At 40.4% G+C, this 26,518-nt stretch overlaps 1 protein-coding gene across 1 annotated transcript in view; it reads left to right on the top strand.

The window, feature by feature from the left end:
- The window catches only part of CPNE4 (copine 4), a 493,405-nt gene that overhangs the window by 337,336 nt on the left and 129,551 nt on the right, over positions 1-26,518 (top strand). The window contains exon 4 of the mRNA XM_047100293.1: positions 23,551-23,622. Within this exon, the coding sequence (XP_046956249.1) occupies positions 23,551-23,622 (72 nt within the window). The remainder of the gene's footprint in view (positions 1-23,550; positions 23,623-26,518) is intronic.

The following is a 26,518-nucleotide window of genomic DNA, read 5'->3' as shown; positions in this document are numbered from 1 at the left end:
TAAATAGTATCAGTCTCAACCTCCCAAAACCAGAACCTTATAAATTCAGCACCCAGAAGTTACCCCCTCCTGATCTTTTCACCCTTAATCATGTTGAACAAACCCATCAACCAAATTTAGAAGTTGTCCCTAGGTTTTATCATTGCTTTTCCTGTGGGTGTTTTCTCTTCTTCATGGCTCAGGGGACTGTGTATAGTCTTCCTCTCTTCATTGTCATATAGCTTTACTTTAGTGTATTCATTCCCCCAAAGCTCAGATTTCTGTTAAAACTGAGAATGTCTCTATAAAAAAAAAACAAAAACAAAAACCTGAAGCAGGCTTCAGGTTTTGAGGTGTGAACTATCTGCACAGAGCCCGATGCAGGGCTCGAACTCACGAGCTGTGAAATCATGACTTGAGACAAAGTTGGATGCTTAACCCACTGAGCCACCCAGGAGCCCCCAATTTCATTCTTTTGCATGTTGCTATCTGGTTTTCCCAGCACTATTTGTTGAAGAAACTGTCCTTTTCCCTTTGAATATTCTTTCTTACTTTGTCGAAGATCAATTGACCATATAATTGTGGGTTTATTGTGGGTTTTCTATTCTGTCCCATTGATTTATGTATCTGTTTTTGTCCCAGTATCACACTGTTTCGATTACTACAGCTTTGTACTATAACTTAAAGACCAGAATTGTGATGCCTCCAGCTTTGCTTTTCTTTTTCAAGATTGCTTTGGCTCTTTGGGGTCTTTTGTGGTTCCATACCAATTTTAGGATCCTTTGTTCTACAGATAGTTGCATTTATCTTCACCTATCTTTGCTATCACACCTAAATCAACACTGAGTTCATCAATAAGTCTGGTGAAATTATTGAATTTAAAATTCTAATTATTCTATAAATCCTAATAATTTAAAAAAGTCATTGTCATCTGAACATATGATGACTAATCATTTAAAATTTCCTCCAAGAGGGGCGCCTGGGTGGCTCAGTTGGTTAAGCATCCGACTTTGGCTCAGGTCATGATCTCACAGTCTGTGAGTTCGAGCCCCGTGTCAGGCTCTGTGCTGATAGCTCAGAGCCTGGAGCCTGCTTCAGATTCTGTGTCTCCCTCTCTCTCTGCCCTTCCCCTGCTCATGCTCTGTCTCTCTCTGTCTCAAAAATAAATAAAAACATTACAAAAAAATTAAAAAATAAGTGAATAAAATAAAATTTCCTCCAAGAAATTTCCTTTAAGAAAACTCAATATACTTTTTGGAAAAGGTGCAAAATGGAAAAGAGTTAAAAGAGGATGCACTTTTTTATTTACCAAATGATACTCTGCTTTAAAATGTTTTTGCATTTACATAGCATGTTACTTCAACATAGCATTTTTGTTTATTTTTTAGAAACTTAATTTATTGATAAAATAAATTAGGATTTTATCCATAAAGTGTAAAAAAAAAAACCAACTGAGAATGTCCTGCTTTCTTGCAGCATGAGTGGGGCAGGGCAATCTCTGATTCCTTAAAGAAGTTCTAGGCTGTCTGGGGGCTCTGACCTTCATTCATGAGAAAGGACTCATGTACCACCTTCCCACAGAGCAACAGTTCTCAAACCTCAAGTCTAATCAGAATCCCTGGAGACTTATTCAAACACAGAGTGCTGGGCCCCACTCCCAGCACTTCTGATTCAGCAGATTTAGCAAAAGACCCAATAATTTGCATTTCTAAGATCCCAGGTGACAAGGATGCTGCTGGCCCTGGGCCACAGTTTGAGAACCACTGCCACAGAGTCTTAGGGGAGGAATGCTAATAAGTCTTGGGCACTGAATCACTTGTTTTAATTATGAAAAAAACTAATGTTTTAGGTAATTATCTGAGAAATTAAGGAGGACAAAGAAAAGATCTAGAGAGCAGGAAAAATGTTGCTTCATAAAGTTACATTCCCACAAAGGATCATGTACAGGGCTTAGAATTTACATTTTTGGTGAAGATCTCAGCTCCCCTCTACTAAATGTAGTTGAATGGGTCTATTAGCCAGACTGCTGGTTCCTTTCTTGATTCAGGCAAATGTTAGGATTACTTCAGCCACATTGGCCCCTGAAAGGATTGGCAGACCACAAGCTGTCAGTGGTCAATGGGAATTTGCTGTCAGGGTGGGTTGAACCCAGTTGGTTGACACTGTGGGTATGACAATGCAAGAGGGAGCTATCCACACTCAATGTAATGCTCACATTGAGACTCCACAGGTTGGTTTTTGTTGCATAACATCTAATAATCCTCAAGGCATAAAATTGATGGCTCAGGGAAGTCAAATTTACACATTACAGCAGGCAATTCATTTCCCTTCTGCTTCTCACATGAAAAGCTTTCTTTAACTTTGCAGAATTACTGCAAACAGAAGCGGCATGAGTGATAAATGATGTCATAAATAAAAACTATCATCTCAGCTCCCTTGGACTGGCTGAGAAGTCCCAGGAAGTGGTCTCAATGCTGACTGTCTATTCTGCTCATAGGCAACTGGGATTCATGTAGAGTGACTGTAGGTGAGCAAGCCCTCAGTTCTCCAAGGAGAATAAAATTAATTTTTGCCTTTTTCTTTGCTGTCATTGTCAGGCAAGTAATCTTAAATTCGCATCCTAGGAAAATCCTTCTGCTTTCTCTGGAGTTTTCCTTTTGTATCTTTAAATAACCTTGATGGTGTCCTCCACTGGAGTCTGAGCCCTAGGTCCTGGATCTGTCACCAACTCCCTGTGTCGTAATGGGCAGTTTGCTTAACCTCTTGGTGACATAGTGACCTCATCTATAAAGGGAAGGTTTCATATTGATTCATCTCCAAGTTCCTTCCAGTTCTAATAGCCAATGACTCTTAGTCATCTCTTTCCTTCCCCTTGTCACTAAAAGTAAGCATCCTTTCCTACATTCTCATCCCTTTTCAGGATACTCTCTGTCCCCTTCCACCCTACCCCCAGTCCCTTTTCACATCATCTGTTAGCATGAGATGCTTCCTTCTTGCTAAGTCATAGATGTCATTCAGCCACAGACTTGTGTTCCTACCTAAATGCTCCCCAGGAAAGCAACTCCTTATGTCTACTTAATTTCAAACATAGTTTTCAAAAGATACATTTAGTGGCAATGAAAATGGTCTGTACTTATAAGCCACACTTGGATATTATACCTCTACTGGCTCCAAATGAGAAGGGGAGGAGAATAAGAGATTTAGAACTGGATGAGAATTTGCAAGAACTGACATGTCACACTGAAAAGAACCTAGGTGTTTGTCCTGGTCCCAACCCTTTAAACCAGGCTGGTGTGAGGCACTCAGCCCCTAGCCCACCGCCCCAGTGTCCCTGGACCTGCCTCCCCAAACAGGGAGCCACATATGACACCTGGGTTTGAAGGCAGCCACCTAGGACCTGTACCACAGCTCCCACAGTTGCTTGTTTCCAGCCAGCTTTTATCCCAGTTCTTCTTGCTCCCAACTCAGAACTACTTACTTACCTACAAAAAATCCAAGCTGAACCCTATCTCCATGGTGTTTACACATGCTCTCCCCAGCATCTGGCCCTTCCTTTTTCCCTAATAAATGTTGTCTTACCGTACCTTCTTACTTATCAGCATCCTAAGTGCCTTAAATAAAAATGTCCTGTACTTGGGGTGCCCGGGTGGCTCATTCAGTTAAGCGTCCAACTCTTGGTTTCAGCTCAGGTCATAATCTCACGGTTCATGAGATCAAGCCCCACATCAGCCTCTGCACTGGCAATGCAGAACATGTTTGGGATTCTCTCTCCCTCTCTCTCTGCACCTCCCCCCCCCCCGGCTCGCTCTCTCTGTCTCTCTCTCTCTCTCAAAATTAATTAATTAAAAAAATGTCCTATACTTGTCTCAGGCCTGAAGCTTGAGACCATATGGCACATGAACTAAATTATCAATATGCCAAACAGCCAATTCGCTGAAGTCAAATAACCAAAAAGCCACTCCACCAAATAATACAGTAGGCCAAATATGAATTCTCTGCTAAATATTTTTGTTTACCAAAATACTTGATTGAGGTATTTGAACTGTTTGTAAAGTATGCTACAATTATCTTAAAACCTGTGAAGATTTCTGCTTTTTTTAAGTTTAGTCTGCTTATGAATTTAGTTACTGATTATCATAAACTTTTATGAATATCAAATGTAGTCATAGGAAGACTAAATTATCTTTTGCCTTCTCTCTCAAAGGTGGGAAAAAATATGGTGCAAGCTCTTAAAGTACCCATTTCTTCCCAGACCAGAGGACTAGGAGGATATATTTTTAGATAACAACAATGATGGCATGTAGATGGGATTATGGGTGACTTTCAGTGTCACCTCCATATTTTTCTATATTTTCTTCAAGGAGTATTTATCACCTCTATAATCAGAAAAAATTACAATAAATGTTAGTAAAAATTAATAAAGCCTATATACTGACTTCAAAGAATTCATATTCATGTAGAGGAATATGACACATATGTATTATATAGATACACTTTTGAGGAACTTTAGAATATATGAAGAGTCCTACTTTGGGAAATGTGAGGGAAAGGCTTTGGGATGAGCTGTTTGCTGAGGCTCTGCCCTCTGGCAGGTTTTTGAGAGAACATTTTGCAGATGTTGCAAGTAAAGCCTTAGTCCTCATCCCCCAACCCCTTGGCCCACCGGGAGGAAGGTTTGCTTGGGTAATCTGATTCTGATCTTTTGTGATACCATTTTTGATTACGGAAGAGACCCTGGAGGGCTTGGAGCACCACTGAGGATTAAGTTAAGGAAACTTCCTTGGAACTGCAAAGAGGTTCTGACATTCCTTCAAAGCCTAGAACCTCCAGCTCAAGCCTAATTTGGGAAAAAGAATATTTTTATTTTGAATTAACCCAATGAAGTTTAGGGGAAGAAATACACAGTTACTGCTTGGGTTACAAAACCATTCCCAGGAGTCTTGGTTTCAGATTCAAGGACAAAATGAGGCTGGGTACGAATTCATTAACTTTGTTTTGGATGGAATGTGAGTCTTTGGGGCTTCTCCGGACACGAAGGCAGGTCAGGTGAGGCCATGAGTGTGCTGATTAATGTGTTTCACCCACACTTCCTTGGCATGTGCCCACAGGAGGCTGAGGTCAGCATACATTCCCAAGCCAGTTAGCAGAAGCAAGGGAGCAGAAATCTTCCAGTGCTCTCTCTCCCCAGTGAGAATCAAACCAGGAAGATTAGTGTTACAATTAACTTGCAGACAGAACTCCAGTAGAACCAGAAAACTTGAAATGGGAAGGAAAGCAAGGTTGAGTTTAGCCAGATCAGTATGAGAGTCTGCACTCTGGTGCTTCTGGTCTCTCCTTAAATACTTCCAAGGAGGGGTGAATTCATCTTTACATATCAGGTATCCTGATAATGTTAGTGTAACCTATGACTGCGTTTGCCCTAGTCCATCTTAGTTTATACCTATTGTCATGACTTAAATATGAACACTGCCTCCTTTCATTTTCAAAAGTGTCCCAATTTAGACAAAATAGTTGATGGTCCCTTTGTGATAATAAATCACGTTCACAGCTAACATTTACTAAGAGCTGATCATGTGCCAGGCATTCATGAGCTCGGTGCTATTGACATTATCATTATCATTATCATCATCATCACTATTATCACCAAGCCAAATTTACATGCATCCTAAGAGGCAAAATCAAGATGCAAAAACAGGCATTTGTATTCAGATTCAGGGTACTAAGTAATTCCTCCTGCACCCCTAAAGTGTGCTACCTCTGGGCTTCCATTTCATGCACTCAGGAAAAAAAAGATCCCTATCTCTTTACAGATCTCCCACACCTTCCCACTGATTTTCTCATAAGTAATCAGTTGAAATGAGGAGACTGATATTCTGAGGGTCTTATTATATCCCAGGTATCATGTCACAAGAGGGCCACTATCTTTTCTACTTGACAGATCAAGATCTAGGCTTGGGGCACCTGGGTGGCTCCATCAGTTAAGTGTCTGACTCTTGATTTCAGCTCAGGTCATGATCTCATGGTCATGGGATCGAGCCCCACATTGGTCTCTATGCTGACTGTGGAGTTTGCTTGAGTTTCTTCCCTCTCCATCAACCCCCCCCCAGTCCTCCCCACACTTGCATGCACTCTCTCTTAAAAATAAATAAATAAATAAATAAATAAATAAATAAATAAATAAATAAAAGAACTAGGCTTTAAGAGCTCAACTAATTCATCCACGATCATGCTGACAGCAGGTCATGGAGCTAAGATTCACACCTGAGTTGATCTGATTTCAATACCTGCCTTCCCATTAGACCATATTGCCTACCAAAATGCATTCAATTTCTGTAACCCTTTGCAAATCAGAAAAAGTGGAGTAGCAATTCTCCCTAAATGCTATCACTGTAAGACTGTTAACTGAGGTCAAGAAGGAAGCAACCTTTTCCACAAGTTGGTTAAATTGACTCCTATATCTAAACAGCCATTCTCCCAGCTCAGGAAGACCTGTGACATCCATCTGCAAACACATGCCCCATTCGTGAGTGTTTATCTGAAATACTCCTGGACCACAGTATCTGAGCAACTTATAGTGTTTAGGCCTCATCCTTCCCTTGGCATGGACCTATTGCTCATTTACCAATTAAGGATAACAGTCAGATGTAAATAACGGGTATTCATTCATTCATTCATTCATTCATTCAGTGAATAGTGCATTAATGCTAACAGTAATAATTTAAAAGCATTTAATTTAAATACAGTTATCCACTCATCCAAATGATTACGCATGAAATTATTCATTCATTTACTGGACACTTACTGCATGTCAGACACTCTTCTAGAAACCGGGGCAACAGCTGTGAACAAAGAGGACAAAGCCCTGTTTTCATGGAGCTTATGTTTTCCTCCATGATATAATAACAGACAATGATAGTGATATGAAAGAAACCCTAAGGAATGTAGAGTGGTGGCAAGGGAGTGGGTGCAAATTTACATAGGAAAGCCAGAGAGGCCCTTTCTGAGCAGAGACCAGAATGAAGTATGGGCATGAGCCATGTAAAGAAATGCAGAAAATTGTTTCAGGCAAAGAGCAGAGCAACTGTTCTTACATAGTACTGCCAGATCCCTATGCTGAAAACTTTGCATGCATTATCTCATTTAATCCTCACAAAAGCCCTGAAGGGAATGTGCCATTATTTTTTCATTTTCTGCCAGCCGTCTGAACATTGAAGTGACTTGCTTACCTGCACACCACTTTTTTCTCTTTTTTTAAACATTTATTTATTTATTTTGAGAGAGAGAGCGCACGCAGGGGAGGGGCAGAGAGAGGGGGAGAGAGAGAGAATCCCAAGCAGGCTCTGCACGGTCAGTCCAGAGCCTGATGTGGGGTCATGAGATCATGACCTGAGCTGAAATCAAGAGTCAGACACTTAACCAACCGAGCTCCTCAGGCACCCTAAGTGCACGCCATTTTTAAGTGCAGGAGCCATGAGTTAAATCCAGGCCTCCTAGCTCCCAGACAACATCCCCACTGGAACTACTGAGCAGCTGAGGGCCTCACCCAGCCTGCAACTCTCCCCTGCACTTTTAACACAAGACTGAGAGAATGACTGATCCCTAAGAAACATCTGCAAAGCCTGTATCCTCCGTCTGATTCTGCATCAGATTTTGGTCTTTGTAATGTTTTGACTACAGAAGAGACCCAAGAGGGTTTGCAGCACTAGCAATAAGCAAGTTAAGAATGTTCATGGGTCCATGAGGATGGGGGCTTTAAATCTTTGTCTCCTTCTAGAGGCTTTTGCTCCAGAGACCCTCCCTCAGTTCTGTTGCAGGGCCTGCATCTCAGGCTCCTCCTCCAGACATGCAAGAACCTCTTCTACATGACATCCTTGTAAACCAAGCAAGTTTCCATCCCTCCACCCCATTATTTGTAGGGAATGGCTCTATTGTTTTTCTGTACATAAAGGCAACACACGCCCCTTTTAAAAACTGTTCAGAAATATACAAAACTAATAAAACCATCCTTCGTCACAACATTGAGAGATAGTTAGTAAACATTCTGGTGTATCTTCTTCCAGAGTTTTTCTTATGTATGCACATACATACAGTTGTTTTTTTCAGCAACCATTTGGTCATTTATACATGCCTTTCGTTGCTTGTTTTTTTCTCATAAAAAAATATCTTGGGGCGCCTGGGTGGTGCAGTCGGTTAAGCGTCCGACTTCAGCCAGGTCACGATCTCGCAGTCCGTGAGTTCGAGCCCCGCATCGGGCTCTGGGCTGATGGCTCAGAGCCTGGAGCCTGTTTCCGATTCTGTGTCTCCCTCTCTCTCTGCCCCTCCCCCATTCATGCTCTGTCTCTCTCTGTCCCAAAAATAAATAAACGTTGAAAAAAAAAATTTAAAAAAAAAAAATATCTTGAACATCTTTCCATGTTAATGTACATACTTCTGCATCATCTATTTTAAGTGCTATAAAGTATTCCATGGTAGCAAAAATCATGTAAGGCCTCCCGTATGTCAGACATGAAGGCTGTTTCTAGTTTTCCACAATTTTAAATGACACTTGAATGAGCATTGTATTATGTATATCTTCATGCCCTCTGATACTGAATTTTTTTAGAATAAATTAATAACAGTGGAATATTTGGGCACACATTTTAAGGCCCTTGATACAAATTGCCACATATCTGTGTAGAAACATGGTAGCAACTAACAGTGCACTCTACTGTGCACAATGGTATTCTTTGTATCCTCAGTAATGCCTCCCACTTTTAATCTTGTTCCTTTTGAAGTCTCTTTCAGCACAGGGAAAAGAAGACCACTGCCCCGAACTGGATGTCACCCACCTGCCCCCATTAGAGGTTCCTCTAGTCCCAGCCTAAGTGGGGAGGACACAGAGGAGCATGACCCCTCAGGTCCCTTGTGGTCCTGGAGGCGGGGCCCCCACAGGTTTTGTCCAGAGGCTACAGGTAGAATGAGGAAAGGAGACATTGCCTTAAGTCTCAGCCTGGGAAGGTTGCCTCGCTCTCAGACTTTGTCCTTTCTCTCCTTCATGTATGCCCCCAGCAGCTCCTGCCCTCCCATTTATCAACCACATGTTGGAGACTCCCAGTTCAGGCCTCTCCTCTGAGCCCCAGACTCATGTCTTTAACTGTCTCTAGATACTGACTGCACTCAGATGACTCACAGACTTCTCAGACTCCACAGCTCCAACCAAGCCACCATCTCCCCTTGCTCTCCCAGCCCACCCCCTCCACCAGCTCCTCCTCTACTGTGCCCCACCCAGGGAATGGCACCTCCACCCTCCCAGATGGGGAGGCCCCCAAACTGGGAGCCTTCTTTTGTACCACTCTCCTATTTTCTGTGCCCCACAGCCTTCCCATCAGTCAATCAGTCACAAAGCCCCATCAATTTAGTGTGTTAAATATCTTTATTATCCACCCCCTTTTCTCTTCCACTGCCAGTGTCCCAGTCTAAGATAAGTCTGTAATTATCTCTATGTGGGGATTGATAGGATGGGAGAAAAAAGAGGAGGAAAGAACATTTCCTAAGGATCTATATGTGACTGATTCTGAGATTTTGTTAATAATACTCATTATGCACACGATAAGCCAATGGAGTAGATAATATCACCATTTTACAGAAAAGGAAACTGAGGCTTGGAGAGATTAACCTGCCCGCTCTCACACCAGAGTCAACATTCAGAGCCCTGTGTGTGATTCTTGTTCTACATTATGTAGTAAGAGTGAAGCTAGAGAACTAGTTGGGAGGCTCTTGCAATGGTCTGAGTTAGAGGGAATGTGCTCTACGGTAAGCTCCTACGGTAAGGCAAGGAGTGAGTATGAATCACTTTGTGTGTCTGGTAGGGTTTAGCGCAGGACCTGCCTCTGTCATTTGTGGAAGGCAGAAGAGTATAGCAGCTAAGGGAATGGAACTGGATGGACTAGGGAGGCTAAGGGAATGAGTGTAGCAGCTAAGGAAATGGAAGATGTCCTGGCTCTGGGACCTTGAGTAAGTTATCTAGCCTCTCTGTAGTGGGCTAAGTGGTGGCCCCAAAAAAGATACATCCACATCCTAACCCCATAATCCATGAATGTGGATTCTTTGAACAAAGAGTCTTTGCAGATCTAATTAAGTAGAGGATCTCAAGATGAGGAGGTCATCCTGGATTACCCAGGTAAACCCTTAATCCAGTAACAAGTGTACTCATAAAAGAGCTCCAGAGGAGAGACACAGACAGGAAGGAGCGTGCCACACGAAGGAAATGGAGTCATATAGGGACACATCAAGGAACAATGGCAGGCACCAGCAGCTGGAAGAGACAAGCTATGGAAATCTTCCATAGAGCCTCCAGAGAGAATATGGTCCTGTAGACAGCTTGATTTCAGGCCTCTGCCCTCCAGAACCAGGAGAGAATACATTTCTTTTCTTTTCTGCCACCGAGTTGGTGGTAATTTGTTATGGCAGCCGTAGCAAACAAATACACTCTCTATACTCATTGCTCTCATCTGTCAATGGGCATATGATCATACTTCATAGGGCTGTCATGAGAATTAAATAAATCAATACACATAAGGCAATTTAGAGCAGTAGCTGGCACATATTAAGTTCTCCTGAAGTAGTATTTATTATGACTAATAAATGATAATAATAATAAATTTATTATGACTAATGTTCATTAGCTGAGTGACCTTAGTTATCTTTGACCCTCTGGTTCCTTCAGCTGTTGAATGGTAATAAAAATACTTATTCTGACCACCTCAAAGCTGGAGTTTGCTTCTTTCACTTAGAAATGGTCAAAGAATTTCTCCAATCCTCCTCTGTCCTATGGACTACTAATTTAGTTGTGAGCCTCACTGAAGACAAGTCACAGACTGCCAAAGATGACGGTTGAAAAGTGCCTCGTGCCCTTGGCCTGATGAAAATGCGCTACCCTGGGCACTGGGCTGCTTGGAGAAGACAGCTCTTTCTCTTTTTCCTGATTGCCACGTAGTATGACTGGGGGCTCAGAGCCAGGTCATTTGTGATGAGGAGGACTTACACCCATCATCAGAGACAAAGGTGGATAATTAATGCACAAGCAATTCTTAAATCCCTCTCAGAAACTCTCGGGGCGCCTGGGTGGCGCAGTCGGTTAAGCGTCCGACTTCAGCCAGGTCACGATCTCGCGGTCCGTGAGTTCGAGCCCCGCGTCAGGCTCTGGGCTGATGGCTCGGAGCCTGGAGCCTGTTTCCGATTCTGTGTCTCCCTCTCTCTCTGCCCCTCCCCCGTTCATGCTCTGTCTCTCTCTGTCCCCAAAATAAATAAAAAACGTTGAAAAAAAAATTAAAAAAAAAAAAAAAAAAAAAAGAAACTCTCTCTCCACTCCATCCCTTGCTAATGAAGTCAGAGAAAGGGTAAAAGCCTGTAATTACACTTGAAGTAATTAGAACTCTGCTTAATAGGAAGCTTAAGACAGTAAGTCCAAACCAGTAGATCACCCATTGTTCCTGTCATTCTGAATCATTCTCCCCAGGGTGTTCCTTTTGTAAGCCTCCACTGGGGAAGCAAGGACTATACTGAATTCCCATAAAATGTATGCACACTTGCGTGTCACATGTCCTCTCCCCTGGATGGCTGACAAAGCTTCAGCATGTACCTTTCTTAGTTCCTACAACTTTACCCATTAATGAAAGTCTAAATCAGAATGGATTAATTTAAAAGGCCTTTCCTATAAATCTTTAAAATCTGATCATATCATACTAAAATTGTCTACATTCAATACTCACTTTCTTGCTCAGTGCTTCTCAACTTTAATGTGCATGCAAATCACCTGGGGATCTCAGTGAAATTCAGATTCTGATTCAGTAGGTCTGGGGTAGGTCCTGAGAGTTTGCATTTCTGACAAGTTCCCAGGTCATGCTGGTGCTGCTGGAGGGAGCCAGATAGGATAAAGAGGGGAGGACACACATTAGGAGCAAAGCAAAAGTTCTTCCCTGTCCCACAGGTGACCACTTTCCTCCTACACAGCAACTGTTGAAAGCTTCTAATCTTTAAAAATGAATAAAATTTGCCCATTGAGGGGAGAGGGTATGAGTCATCCTAGGCAGAGGGAATAGCCTAAGAAGAAGCACAGTTCTTGAAGTTTTTTAAAAAGTGTTCTTTAAAATATTTTTAAAGCTTCTCTTTATTGTTTTGTACATAGGAGAGGTCAAAGATCTCAGAAGTTACTCTGTGCTCAGACAACAATGTGGGTCCTTTAGGTTGGCAATGGCAGCAAGGCAACCAGGAAGTGGAGGGACAGCACCAGGAGAAGGCTCTCCTAGCACAATGCAGACCTTGAGCAGGTCTGATTTCTACCAGGTGAAGTAATACTGCCCAGCAGTCTTGCTGAGGGAAGTGGTAAGGTAGGGATTTCCCCAGAATTAGCCATCACTGAGGCATCCTTTCCCGGACTTTGAACCTGATCATGGACTAACTTCATGTATTAGTTCCCTGTGTTTATAGTTACAAATTATCACAAACATGGTGGCTTAAAACAACACAAATTTATTTTCTCACAGCTCCAGGGGGCAGAAGTCTGCAGCCAAGGTGTCAGAAGGGCCGTGCTCTTTCTGAAGGTTATAGGGGAGAATCCATTCCTTGCCTCTTCCAACCTCTGGTCCCCGCCAGTTCCTTAGCTTGTGGCCACATCACTCCAAATGCCTTCAAATCTCTCTCTGTTCCATCTGCATGGTTTCTTCTCTTTTGAGTGTGTGTTCTCATGCACCCCCCTTTCCCCCTGCCCACTGATTCTCTCTTGTAAGGACCCTGGGATTGCATTTAGGGTCCACTCAAAGAATCCAGGATAATCTCCCCATTTTAAGATCTTAACTTAATTAAAGCTGCAAAGACTTTTTGCCATATAAGGTAATATACAGAGGTTTTAGGGTATGAATATCTTTTGGGGGGGGTCATTTTTCTTTTTTTTTTTCTAATTATAATAAGGGTTTTTATTTCTGAAATTAAATCAAAGACATCTACACTTAATAGAAATACAAAAGTATGAATTGTCCTTATTACTCATTCAGACACTGCCGGAATACCCAGGCATGTGCAGTAATCATTGAATTTAATTTTTAGAATATTTTACCAAGTTTAAACATGTTAAAACGTGGGTGTTTTAAATATTGTTTTGATACTTGTAGATATTCAGGAAGGAAGATAAAACATGGTTTACTTAAAATCTGTGGCTTCATTTATAACTGTTAAGATTTAGGTTTTTTTTTTTTAATATGAAATTTATTGTCAAATTGGTTTCCATACAACACCCAGTGCTCATCCCAACAGGTTCCCTCCTCAATGCCCATCACCCACCTTCCCCTCCCTCCCACCCCCCATCAACACTCAGTTTGTTCTCAGTTTTTAAGAGTCTCTTATGCTTTGGCTCCCTCCCTCTCTCACCTTTTTTTTTTCCCTTCCCCTCCCTCATGGTCTTCTGTTAAGTTTCTAAGGGTCCACATAAGAGTGAAAACATATGGTATCTGTCTTTCTCTGTATGACTTATTTCACTTAACATAACACTCTCCAGTTCCATCCACGTTGCTACAAAGGGCCGTATTTCATTCTTTCTCATTGCCACATAGTACTCCATTGTGTATATAAACCACAATTTCTTTATCCATTCATCAGTTGATGGACATTTAAGCTCTTTTCACAATTTGGCTATTGTTGAGAGTGCTGCTATGAACATTGGGGTACAAGTGCCCCTATGCATCAGTATTCCTGTATCCCTTGGGTAAATTCCTAGCAGTGCTACTGCTGGGTCATAGGGTAGGTCTATTTTTAATTTTTTGAGGAACCCCCACACTGTTTTCCAGAGTGGCTGACCAGTTTGCATTCCCACCAACAGTGCGAGAGGGTTCCCGTTTCTCCACATCCTGGCCAGCATCTATAGTCTCCTGATTTGTTCATTTTAGCCACTCTGACTGGCGTGAGGTAATATCTGAGTGTGGTTTGGATTCGTATTTCCCTGATGAGGAGTGACGTTGAGCATCTTTTCATGTGCCTGTTAGCCATCTGGATGTCTTCTTTTTTTATATATATATGTATTTTTTAACGTTTTTTAATTTATTTTGGAGACAGAGACAGAGCATGAACGGGGGAGGGTCAGAGAGAGAGAGGGAGACACAGAATCGGAAGCAGGCTCCAGGCTCTGAGCTGTCAGCACAGAGCCAGACGCGGGGCTCGGACTCATGGACTGCGAGATCCTGACCTGAGCTGAAGTTGGATGCTTAACCGACTGAGCCACCCAGGCGCCCCAGTGGATGTCTTCTTTAGAGAAGTGTCTATTCATGTTTTCTGCCCATTTCTTCAGTGCATTATTTGTTTTTCGGGTGTGGAGTTTGGTGAGCTCTTTATAGATTTTGGATACTAGCCCTTTGTCCAATAGGTCATTTGCAAATATCTTTTCCCATTCTGTTGGTTGCCTTTTAGTTTTGTTGATTGTGTTCTTTTCAGTGCAGAAGCTTTTTATCTTCATGAGGTCCCAATAGCTCATTTTTGCTTTTAATTCCCTTGCCCTTGGGGATGTGTCAAGTAAGAAATTGCTGTGTCTGAGGTCAGAGAGGTTTTTTTCCTGCTTTGTCCTCTAGGGTTTTGATGGTTTCCTGTCTCACATTCAGGTCCTTTATCCATTTTCAGTTTGTTTTTGGGAATGGTGTAAGAAAGTGGTCTAGTTTCATCCTTCTGCATGTTGCTGTCCAGTTCTCCCAGCACCATTTGTTAAAGAGACTGTCTTTTTTTCCATTGGATATTCTTTCCTGCTTTGTCAAACATTAGTTGGCCATACTTTTGTGTGTCTAGTTCTGAGGTTTCTATTCTATTCCATTGGTCTATGTGTCTGTTTTTGTGCCAATACCATGCTGTCTTGATGATTACAGCTTTGTAGTAGAGGCTAAAGTCTGGGATTGTGATGCCTCCTGCTTTGGTCTTCTTCTTCAAAATTACTTTGGCTATTCGGGGCCTTTTGTGGTCCATACAAATTTTAGGATTGCTTGTTCTAGCTTCGAGAAGAATGCTGGTGCTCTTTTGATTGGGATTGCATTGAATGTGTAGATAGCTTTGGGTAGTATTGACATTTTAACAATATTTATTCTTCCAATCCATGAGCACAGAATGTTTTTCCATTTCTTTGTATCTTCTTCAATTTCCTTCATAAGCTTTCTATACTTTTCAGCATACACATCTTTTACATCTTTGGTTAGGTTTATTCCTAGGTATTTTATGGTTCTTGGCGCAATTGTGTATGGGATCAGTTTCTTTGTCTTTCTGTTGCTTCATTATTAGTGTATAAAAATGCAACTGATTTCTGTACATTGATTTTGTATCCTGCAACTTTGCTGAATTCATGTATCATTCTAGCATGGGGGGTCATTTTTCAACCCACCACAGCCAACAATGCTAAAGCACCTAGTGTCTGACTGCAATGCCACCAAAAGCCTAGTCTCTGGGGATCAATTAAAGATCTTCTTTCTGCCTTCATACTCACCCTGCTCCTCATACTCACTTATACCTTTTTACCTACAGTTCCTCAACTCAGAGCATCATCTCTCCCCTCTTTGACTATTCAGTTCTCTTCCAGAAGCCTCAGGTCAGGAGTAGTCTCTTCAGAAATGCCCTACCTGACCTCCTTGACCAGGCCAGTCTTCCTTCGTGGCATGGCATTGCTTCTCCTTGCGGAGCTGGCATTGGACCTGTGTGTTGTGTGGGAGGACAGTGCCCCTTCCTGCTCGTGTCTGCACTGTATTTTCAATACCCAGCACATAATATCCAATACATATTTATTCGATGAAGGAATGAATCCTGGCTTCAACTCTTATAGGCTGTATGTATCAGCTTGTTAGGGCTGCCATAACTGAATACCACAGTCTGATGGCTCAAACAACATGAGTCTATTGTATCATAGCTCTGGAGGCTGAAATTCCAAGATCAACATGACAGCAGTGTTGGTTTGTGGCGAGGCCCCTCTTGCTGACTTGTAGGCAGCTGTACTCACTATGTGCACATAGCCTTTCTTCTGTTACATATGCAGAGGGAGAAAACTCTCTGATGTATCTTCCTCTTCTTATAAGGAGGCCAGTGCTGTTGGATTAGGGTTCTACCCTCATTTCACCCTAATTATCTCTTTTAAAGTCCCTACCTCCAAATACAGGCACTTTGTAGCTTAGAGCTTGAACATATGAATTTTTGGAGGACACAATTTAGTCCATAATGTTATGTGACCTCAGATAAACTCCTTAATTTCTCCAAGCCCTGCTTCTCTAGTTCCAGTTGCTTAGGGAAAAGAGACAGTATTGATAATTAAACAACAACAAATGAGATAAGATGTGTGAAGCACTCAACATACTATCTGGCACAGAGTAAAAGTTTTGTTTGTTTTCCCAGAAGCAGATAAGGACTGGAGAGTATGTAGATTATTGGAGGAGGTGAAGGAAAAACCAAAAGGGGAGTGGATAAGTGAGACAGGAAAGGGAAAATAACCAATAAAGTAAAGGGTGTGTTGTCTGACAAATCACCACTGGAAAAACTAGAGCTTCTTCCCACCAGGGAAACTTGGATGCCTGTGTAGAAAAAACACTGCAGAGTCACCCCCATCCCTGGGGCAAAAGAACTGGGGGATTTCTGTACCAAAGCCCATCAGTCATTTGTTGACGTCCACCGCCAAGGATGGTAATCCTCCCTGCTTTCAGCCTGCTGCACCTGTAGACAACAGGCATGGATACCAGAGAAAGCCCTGAGGCAATGAGATGCCCATGCCAGCTGTTGGTAGCCCCATTAGCCCTGCCATAGTAAAGCCTGAGGGGCTCTGGGCATGTCTTCCTCTCTCCATCTCAGTGTGCCATCAGGAAACCTTGCCTATTCTCTGGAGTGGTGGTAGTAGTCATTGCTAGTTTGCAGAACTAGAGATGCTCCTTGACAAAAAATTCTGGAGCCAAACAAATGTAAGGAAGGCTTCTTACATGGTTGTACTTAGGGAGATGCACATCCAAAGCTCAGTTGATGTCCTACAGTTGAACTATCAAGCTTTATTTGATCCTGTGATTTCCAGACTTATTTCCACAGTTTTTCATGCAGTTTGTACTTACCTTTTAAGAAATAAAAGTTCTCTAATACATGATTTGTGGGTAATTGATTCTGATTCATACTAGAGAGGTCAATATTTGCCAAAGAAGTTTCTCATCAATTCACCACTACAGCCTTAGAACAGTGTCTGGCACAGAGAAGTTGTTCAATAAGTGTGTTTTGTTACAACAGAGTCTTAAAGCAATTTCAAAAAAGAATCTGAAGATATTTTCAATAAAAGCAATCTCATAAAAAATGACTGTCTAGTCCCCAGAATGACTGTTTTGAAGGACTTTGAAAGAAATTTCAGCTGAATGTACACTTGCTAAAATATTGGACAAAGCATTTTTTATTTTCCTGGTTTGTTCCCATTCATCCAAATGAAACAGGGGACTCTCCTGAAAAATGAGAACCCATGGTGTTAGAATATTGTCCATTTCACAGGGAAATAAGTGTTTCCTCCCCTGATCCATCTGTAAATGCATATCATGCATGGCACTAATGTCCCTCTGGTCCAACATTTGCTAAAAAGAGTGTCTCAACTTCTGTTTCCTCCCCATACACTTCGCCATTTTGTTGAATGGTAAAGATTTCAGTTATGACCCCATTGTAGAGTAAAAAATAATCAAATCAGAGGGCTTCTGCCTTTAGGTCTAAAATTAACTGCTTTTTATAGGCAGCATATAGATGAGTCTTGGGGTTTTTTTTGTCCATTCTGTAACGCTGTGTCTTTTGATTGGTTATTCCATTTACATTCAAAGTAATCATTGATAAATATGTACTTATTGCCCATTTTATTACTTGTTTTGTGATCATTTCTGAAGATTTACTCCAATCCTTTCTTGTCTTTCTCTTTTTCATGTTTTGCTGGTTTTCTTTAGTGATATATTTGGATTTCTTTCTCTTTATTCTTTGTGTATTTATTGGTGGTTTTTGATACATGCTTGCCATTATGCTTGTATATAAGCTCTTCTGCAAATAGCAGTCAATATTAAGTTGATGGTCATTTAAGTTTCAACCCATTCTTTCTCCTCTCCTTTCCACATTTTAGATACATATTATATTTTATATACTTTTTTGTGAGTTGCTTGACTGATTTTTTTATGGAAATATTCCTGTTTACAGCTCTTGTGTTTCCTACCTTTATACGGTCACTTATGTTCTCTACTTTCCACTCAAAGAATCCCCTCTAGGGGTGCCTGAGTGGCTCAGTCAGTTAAGTGACTGACTCTTGGTTTCAGCTGACAGTGCAGAGACTGGTTGAGATTCTCTCTCTCCTCCTCCTCCTCCTCTCTGCCCCTCCCCAATTTGCACTATCTCTCTCTCTCTCAAAATAAATAAATAAACTTAAAAAAAAAAGAGTCCTCTTTAATGTTTCTTTCAGGGCTGGTTTAGTGGTCACAAACTCCGTTAGTTTTTGTTTTTCTGGGAAACTCTTTATCTCTCCTTCTATTCTGAATGATGGCCTTGCTGGATAGAGTATCCTTGGCTGCAGATCTTTCCCCTTCAGCACTTTGAGTATGTCATGCCACTTTCTTCTGGCCTGCCAAGTTTCTACTGGAAAATCCTGCTAGCCTTATGGGTTTTCCTTTATAAGTTACTGATTTCTTTTGTCTTGTTGCTTTTACATTTTTTTCTTTATCACTGTACTTTTCAAATTTAATTACAATATGTATTGGTGTGGGTCTGCTTTTGTTTATTTTTATGGGAGTTCTTTGTGCCTCCTGGATCTGGATATCTTTTTCCTTCTACAGATTAAGGAAGTTTTCAGCTATTGTTTCTTTAAATAAATTTTCTGCCCCCTTTTCACTCTCTTCTTCTTTTGAGACTTCTAGAATATGAATGTTATTATGTTTGAAGGAGTCACTGAGTTCTCTCTAAGTCTATTCTTGTTGTTTTTTTTTAATAATTCTTTTCTCTCTTTTGTTCAGCCTGATTACTTTCCATTACTCTCTCTTCTAGATCACTAATTCATTCCTCTGCTTGTTTAATCCTACTATTCATTACATCAAGCATGTTTCTTATTTCATTTATTGAGGCTTTTATCTCTGCTGCGTTATTCTTTTTTTTTTTAATTTTTTTTAACGTTTATTCATTTTTGAGACAGTGAGAGACAGAGCATGAACGGGGGAGGGGCAGAGAGAGAGGGAGACACAGAACCAGAAGCAGGCTCCAGGCTCTGAGCCATCAGCCCAGAGCCCGACGCGGGGCTTGAACTCACGGAACGTGAGATCGTGACCTGAGCTGAAATCAGACGCTTAACCGACTGAGCCACCCAGGCGCCCCTCTGCTGTGTTATTCTTTATCTCTGCATTAAGGGTCTCACTCATGTCTTCCAGTCTTTTCTCAAGTCCAGTGAATATTCCTTGTGGTCATTGCTTTAAATTCTCTATCAAGCATTTTACTTAAATTAGAGGACTTCTAACAAGTGCATCCTCTTGCCAGGCAGAGCTGGCTGTTTGTTGGCCTTAGATGTCCTCTGACAAGACTTAAGGCCTTTCTAAGCCTGATGCAGTTGCTTCAGAAAACCTACATGAGAAGTGAGATTTGCAATGAATAGGTTTTTTTTCTATAGAACACTGACCCAGCTGGACATCCCTACCACTTTTGCCCAACAGTCCTATTGTTTGTTGATCATTATTACAATGAAAGGTTTGAATCCCTAATTATTACTCATTCTTTGGAGCTGAGATAGAGGCCTGGGGGCTGTAAAATTAAATTTGTTTGATTGCTTGTTTGATTAGCCATTTGTATACCCAAATGCCCACTTATTAAGAAGGAATATTTCTGAGGATACTGCTTATCTTCCTAGTACTTGCAAAAGATAAGAGCTGTAACATGGTAGCATTTTCTTTACACCCAACAAATGAGAATGTTGGCATTTCTAGAAAAGAGTGAGGGAAGAGAATGTGACCATCCAAGTTCTTGTGAGTTAAGTCTCCCTTGGTCTAACTTGAGGAATGAAAATGTGGATCTTGGAAGACAGAGTTTGTAAAGACAGTGTGCCCATACCCATACCCGGTAACCCAATGAGTGGGTTATTACAGTGTTGAAGGGGTGGTGGGGTCACTTTGAGCCATAGAGGTAGGACACCAATGTGGATGAAACAATGAGAATGGAGTATTTCTTTTTATTTATTTATTTATTTTATTTATTTTTGAGAGAGAGAGACAGAGACAGAGTGTGAGCAGGGGAGGGGCAGAGAGAGGGAGACACAGAATCCGAAGCAGGCTCCAGGCTCTGAGCAGTCAGCACAGAGCCCGACGCGGGGCTCGAACCCATGAACTGTGAGATCATGACCTGAGCTGAAGTCTGACGCTCAACTGACCAAGCCACCCAGGCGCACCTGGACAGAAGTATTTCTGAGGCCAAATTTATTTAGTAAAAGATATGTTGCCTTTCTTTAGTCAGATGTTGGCCTGGCTGCTACTTACCAGTGACCCTTGTCAATTATTCATGTGTTTCCACTATTCCTCCTTGCTGAAAACCCCCTGGAGAGAAACTATAAAGTCTTCCTAATGTCCCTTTGCTGTTTGTTTTCCTGTGTTTCCTCTGTGTTTTGGTTCATCTCAAGTTCAAGAATGATGTCTACATTTTTCTAGGAAATTGTAGCTTTTCTAAAACAAGTGATAAGCTGTGAATGGCAGAGGGAGAGGAGATAATTTTGGCTACGAACCACTGGAACCTTCTTAATGAGTAGAGTGAAAAAGATGAGGAATTTAGATTTAGAAGTAACTATAAGAAGGAATGCCAATTCTTTATCTTCTGAAATTTTTTTCACGTCATTTTATTGATAGCCAGCTGTGAATTAAAAAAAAACAACAACCTATGTTCTTAATTATTATGCTACACCCCCCTTAACCAAGGGCAATATCTTCAGATTACTTCATTCTTAAGGTTTAACTTGATTATTTCTTTTTTTTTAATGTGTTTTTATTTTTGAGACACAGAGAGAGAGAGAGAGAGAGAGAGAGAGAGAGAGAAAGCACAAGGGGGGGAGGGGCAGAGAGAGAGAGAGGGAGACACAGAATCTGAAGCAGGCTCCAGGCTCTGAGCTGTCAGCACAGAGCCTGATGCGGGGCTTGAACTCACAAACCGCGAGATCATGACCTGAGTGGAAGTCAGACGCTTAACCGACTGAGCCACCCAAGTGCCCCTAACTTGATTATTTCTTTACAATCTTCTTCATGTTTACATATTGAGGGTTAAGTTCAAAAATATGAGATCAAGGGCTTAAAAGCAAACACATAAAGTGAAAATCCAGGAGTGAAAATTTTCTGAATCTGTTTCATGAATTTATTTACCAGCTATGGCTCGACATCAGTTTCTGAAGTCAGAGCAATGTTCAAATCCCTGCCACACTAACTCTAAGGACTCTGTCCTTGGAAAAGTTACTTAAACTTTCTGTGTCCTATTTTCCTCATGTAGAAAATGAAACTAACAATCCCAAATTTGTAAGCATATAAAATTAGCAATAAAGTGACCACTAAAACAGAAACCTTAATCAATTTCTCATTTCCTGAAGATTCTATTCTATCTCTCTGCCTCACTTTATCACCAAATTTACTGAAAGATTTGTCTTCATATGTTTGCCCCATTTCCTTCCCTCTTCATCTCTTCTTCAACCTACTTCAATCTATTTTCTGCTCCAAACCTGAACACAATGAAGCGTAAGTAAATATTTGGGGAACGTGTACTCCTTAAAATGGGAGCTCCCATTGCGGTCATCATATCACCATCATCATCATCATCACCATCAAGCGCCAGATGGTTTCTTAAAGAAATACTCTTTCCTCTTCAAATCATAGTCAGTTGAGAATCAGGATATTTTTATTTATTTATTTATTTTGAGAGAGAGAAAGAGAGAGCGCAAGGGAGGGTAGAGAGAGAGGGAGAGAAAGAATCCCAAGCAGGCTCCACACTGTCAGCACAGAGCCCAATGTGGGGCTCAAATCCACAAACCATGAGATCATGACCTGAGCCAAAGTCAAGAGTTGGACACTTAACTGACTGAGCCACCCAGGAGCCCCAAGAATCAGGATCTTTAAATCTGCTTGGCTTAGGAAAGTTCTATGAATTTTTTTTTTATTTAACACACGCACACTCAGTATTTTCATTGCTCTAAGACAGAGACAAAAATATCTAAGGATGTCAGAGAATGGGTTTGTCTCCTTGCTTTTTATAGTGATCTCCTTTCTTATTCTGTAAATAATGTGTATATGTATGTTATTCCCTGTTGCTACATAAAAAATTATCCTAAAACTTGACAGCTGAAACAAGCATTAATCTCACAGAATCAGGGAAGAGTGTGGCTGTGTCCTCTGGATCAGGGTCTCTCACAAGGCTGCTGTCAAGGTGCAGTTATCTCAAGGCTCAACTTAGGGGAGGACCTGCTTCAAGCTCATCATGGGCCTGTTAGCAGACTTCTGGTTCTTACTGGCTGTTGACTGGAAACATCAATTCCTTGCCACATGGGCTGTTCTGTAGGGCTACTCACAACATAGTAACTTGCTCCCCCCAGGGCCAGGGCTCTGAGAAGAATAAGAGATGATGATCAAGAAGGAAGTGACATTCATTTTGTAACCTAATCTCAGAAGGGATACTCCATCACTTTTGTGGTATTCTATTCATTAGAAGCAAGTTATTAGATCTATCCCACGCTCAAAGAGAGAGAATTGCACAATGGCATGAATAGGACTGTTGGGAGCCGTCTTAGGTAGAGCTGCTTACCACAAAGTATGACTTTGTTCTCCCTTAGCAAAAGCACAGCTTTCATTTGATTCTTTTAAACCTCTTCTCTTTTGGGAATCATGGGTTCCATATCCATCAGGTCTTCAATGCCTTGCCATACTTTTTTTTTTTTTTCAAAAAAAGGAAGTAAGAGGGGGATGTGACACGTTCTGCTAAAAATAGCTCCCAATATAATGGCAACTTTGGTTGTCATCACATGTTGTGCATTGATACTGAATTACGAAGAGGACTCCAATGACTCCTAGTGGTTTTCTGAGCATCAGTTTCCTAATGACTGACTTTATATCTTCCTAAAGAATATATTAAAAACAGAACTCTAGAGATTATAGATACAGAAGCTGTATATTTAGACCTTGAGTTTCTTTTCCTTCCTGTAGCCCATCACCCACTTTGCACAGAGGTTTTAGTGCTAATTTGAGATCATTCTGAAACTTTATCTGCTTTATCATAAAATGCATATCCAACATTTTCTATCTAATTTGGTGGTAAACTTTCAGGAACAATTAAGTCACCTCTGAATTAACTGAATCATCTGTAATTTCTTATGCCCTCACTCTCTTACATCACATGCCATAAGAAGAAAGAAAGAAGAACTTGTATTTAGGAGAGGCTTATGGAAAAATCTTAGAAAATAAACAGATACAGTGTTATAATTTCAAGTAGAGTTGTGAATGCAGAATTTTGTAAAGGAAAAACTAAAAAGTAGACAAACATTCATATAAATAATATCTTCACCTTTTGTTTTCTTTTGTGCAGATTGTTTCCCAGAGAAAACTGTCTAAATCCTTGTTGAAGCATGGGAACACAGCAGGGAAATCCTCCATCACGGTAAGCCCTCCCTTAGCAGCTCTCTGTCTTGGTGCTTAGATGGCGCTCACTGGTCCAAACCTGCAGTGAGAAGCAGACTCTCTGCCCATTGGGGTTGATGCCACAACTGCCCAGCTGTCCAAGTCACCCCCATCCTTCTTGTTCCTTTTTTCTTAGTTATCCTTCTTGCCCATATAATTTTGACCCTTCCACCCCTAGGAAAAAGGAATAGAATAAGGATTTGAAAGTGAGGCCATTCACTTTTATTAAGCACTTCTGCAGTTAATATATAGGTTTTAGTCGAGGACAAAAATGGAGTTGTCAATGACATTAAGAATATAGAATTGTCTGGGGTTTTCAAATGATCAAACTACCTATCCCTGCTTCTCATTTTTTTTTGAGAATTAAAAATCTGCTCTGATAATGGTGAGTCCAAGGTTAGATTTGTTGCCTAAGGACCAGAGAACCCAGCATTTAGCCCTCCTCTTTAATATAATAGTTTGGATTTATGTTATCGTTTTTAGTGGCCATTAACCACATGTGATTATTTAAACTTAAATAAAACTATTCAAAATTAAATAAAAGAAAATATCCATACCTTACACTAACCATGTATCAAGTGTTCATATATATCATAGCCAATATTTACATGTGGCTATGAATCTGGGGAGGGAAACAGAGATTCAGGAGGCACGGAGATCCCCCAACAAACTCAAGCCAAGGAGGTCCACACCAAGACACATAGTAATTACAATGGAAAAAAAATAGGGATAAAGAAAGAATTTTAAAGGTTGCAAGAAAAGACAGTTACATATGAAAGAAACACCATAAGGCTATCAGCTGATTTTTCAGCAGAAACGTTGTAGACCAGAAGGGAGTAGCATAATATATTCAAAGTGCTGAAAGGGAAAAATTTGCAGCCAGGAATACTCTATCTAGCAAGGCTACCATTCAGAATAGGAGAGATAAAGCGTTTCCCAGACAAATAAAAATTAAAAGAATTCATGACCACTAAACCAGCCCTACAAGAAATGTTAAGGGGGATTCTCTGAGTGCAAAATAAAACCCATAAGGAAGAGTAAGAAAAATAGCACAAAAGCCGAAAAATTAAGTGTGTCTGTAGAAATCAGTCAAGAGAAGCACAAGATAAAAGGATATAAAATATGGTACCAAATATCTGAAATGTGGAGGGGAAAAGAATGAAGAATGAGTTCAAAATTAAGGGACCATTAGCATGATATAGACTGCTATATGCAGAAGATGTTATATATAAACTGAATGGTAACCACAAATCAAAAAACAGTAATAGATATGCAAAAAAATAAAAAATAAGGAATCCAAGTATTTTACTAGAGAAAACTAATCATGAGATAAAGAACAAGAGAATAAAGGAATAGAGAGGAACTATAAAAACAACCATAAAAAAAGTAACAAAATGGCAATAATTACTTTGAATGTAGATGTACCAAATACTCCAATCAAAAGACATAGAGTGACAGAATAGATTTAAAAAGAGAGAGAGAGAGACCCATCTATATTCTGCCTATAAGAGATTTATTTCATACCTAAAGACACATACAGACTCAAAGTGAAAGGATGGAGAAACATTTATCATGTAAGTGGAAGTAAAATGAAAGCCAGGGTAGCAATACTTATATTGGAAAAAATAGATTTTAAAATAAAGGCTGTAACAAGGGACAAAAAAGGACACTTTAGAGTCACAAACAGTACAATCCAACAATCATGTCCACTCTCACCACAGTTATTTAACATAGCACTGGAAGTCCTAGCCACAGCAGTCAGACAAGAGGAATGAATAAAAGGCATCCAAATTGGTAAGGAAGAAGTAAAACTTCCACTATTTGCAGATGACGTGATACTCTATAAAGAAAACCCTAAACACTCCACCAAAAAGCTACTAGAACTAATCAATGAATTTAGTAAGATTGCAGGTTACAAAATTAATGTACAGAAATCCATGGCATTTTTATATACAGAAATAAAACAACAGAAAGAGAAATTAAGAAAGCAATCCTATTTAGTATTGCACCAAAGATAATCAAATACCTAGGAATAAACTTAGCTAAGGAGGTGAAAGACCTGTACTCTGAAAACTATGAAATATTGATGAAAGAAATTGAACATGACACAAACGAGTGGAAAGATACTCCAATGTCATGAATCAGAAGAATAAATATTGTTAAAATATCTATACTACCTAAAGCAATCAGCACATTCAATGCAATCCCATCAAAATACCAACATTTTTCACAGAACTAGAATAAACAATCCTAAAATTCATATGGAACCATGGAAGACCCCAAATAGCCAAAAAAATCTTGAAAAAGGAAAACAAAGGTGGAGGTGTCATAATTCCAGATTTCAAGTTATACTACAAAGCTTTAGTAATCAAAACAGTATGGTATTGGCATGAAAATAGTCACATAGAGCAATGCAATAGAATAGAAAGACCAGAAATATACCCACGTTTACATGGTCAATTAACCTTTGACAAAGGAAGAAAGAATATGCAATGAGAAAAAAGATGGCCTCTTAGACAAATGGTGTTGGGGAAATTGGATGGCTACATACAAAAGAATGAAACTGGACCACTGGCTTACACCATACAGAAAAATAAATTCAAAACAGATTAAGGACCTAAATGTAAGACCTAAAACTAATAATCCTAAAAGAACATAGGCAGTAATTTCTCCAACATTGGACATAGCAACTTTTTTCTAGATATTTCTCCTGAGTCAAGGGAAACAAAAGCAAAAATAAACTATGGAGACTACATCAAAATAAAATGCTTCTACACAGCAAAGGAAATAATCAACAAAACTAAAAGACATTCTAATGAATGGGAGAAGATATTTGCAAATGACATCTCTGATAAAGGGTTAGTATCCAAAATATA

This window comes from Lynx rufus, unplaced genomic scaffold (assembly GCF_022079265.1).
Source record: "Lynx rufus isolate CCGP_SWC_20201006 ecotype Redwood Valley unplaced genomic scaffold, mLynRuf1.p SCAF_5, whole genome shotgun sequence".
Classification (NCBI taxonomy): domain Eukaryota; kingdom Metazoa; phylum Chordata; class Mammalia; order Carnivora; family Felidae; genus Lynx; species Lynx rufus.
This window is presented reverse-complemented; position numbering and strand designations above follow the sequence as displayed.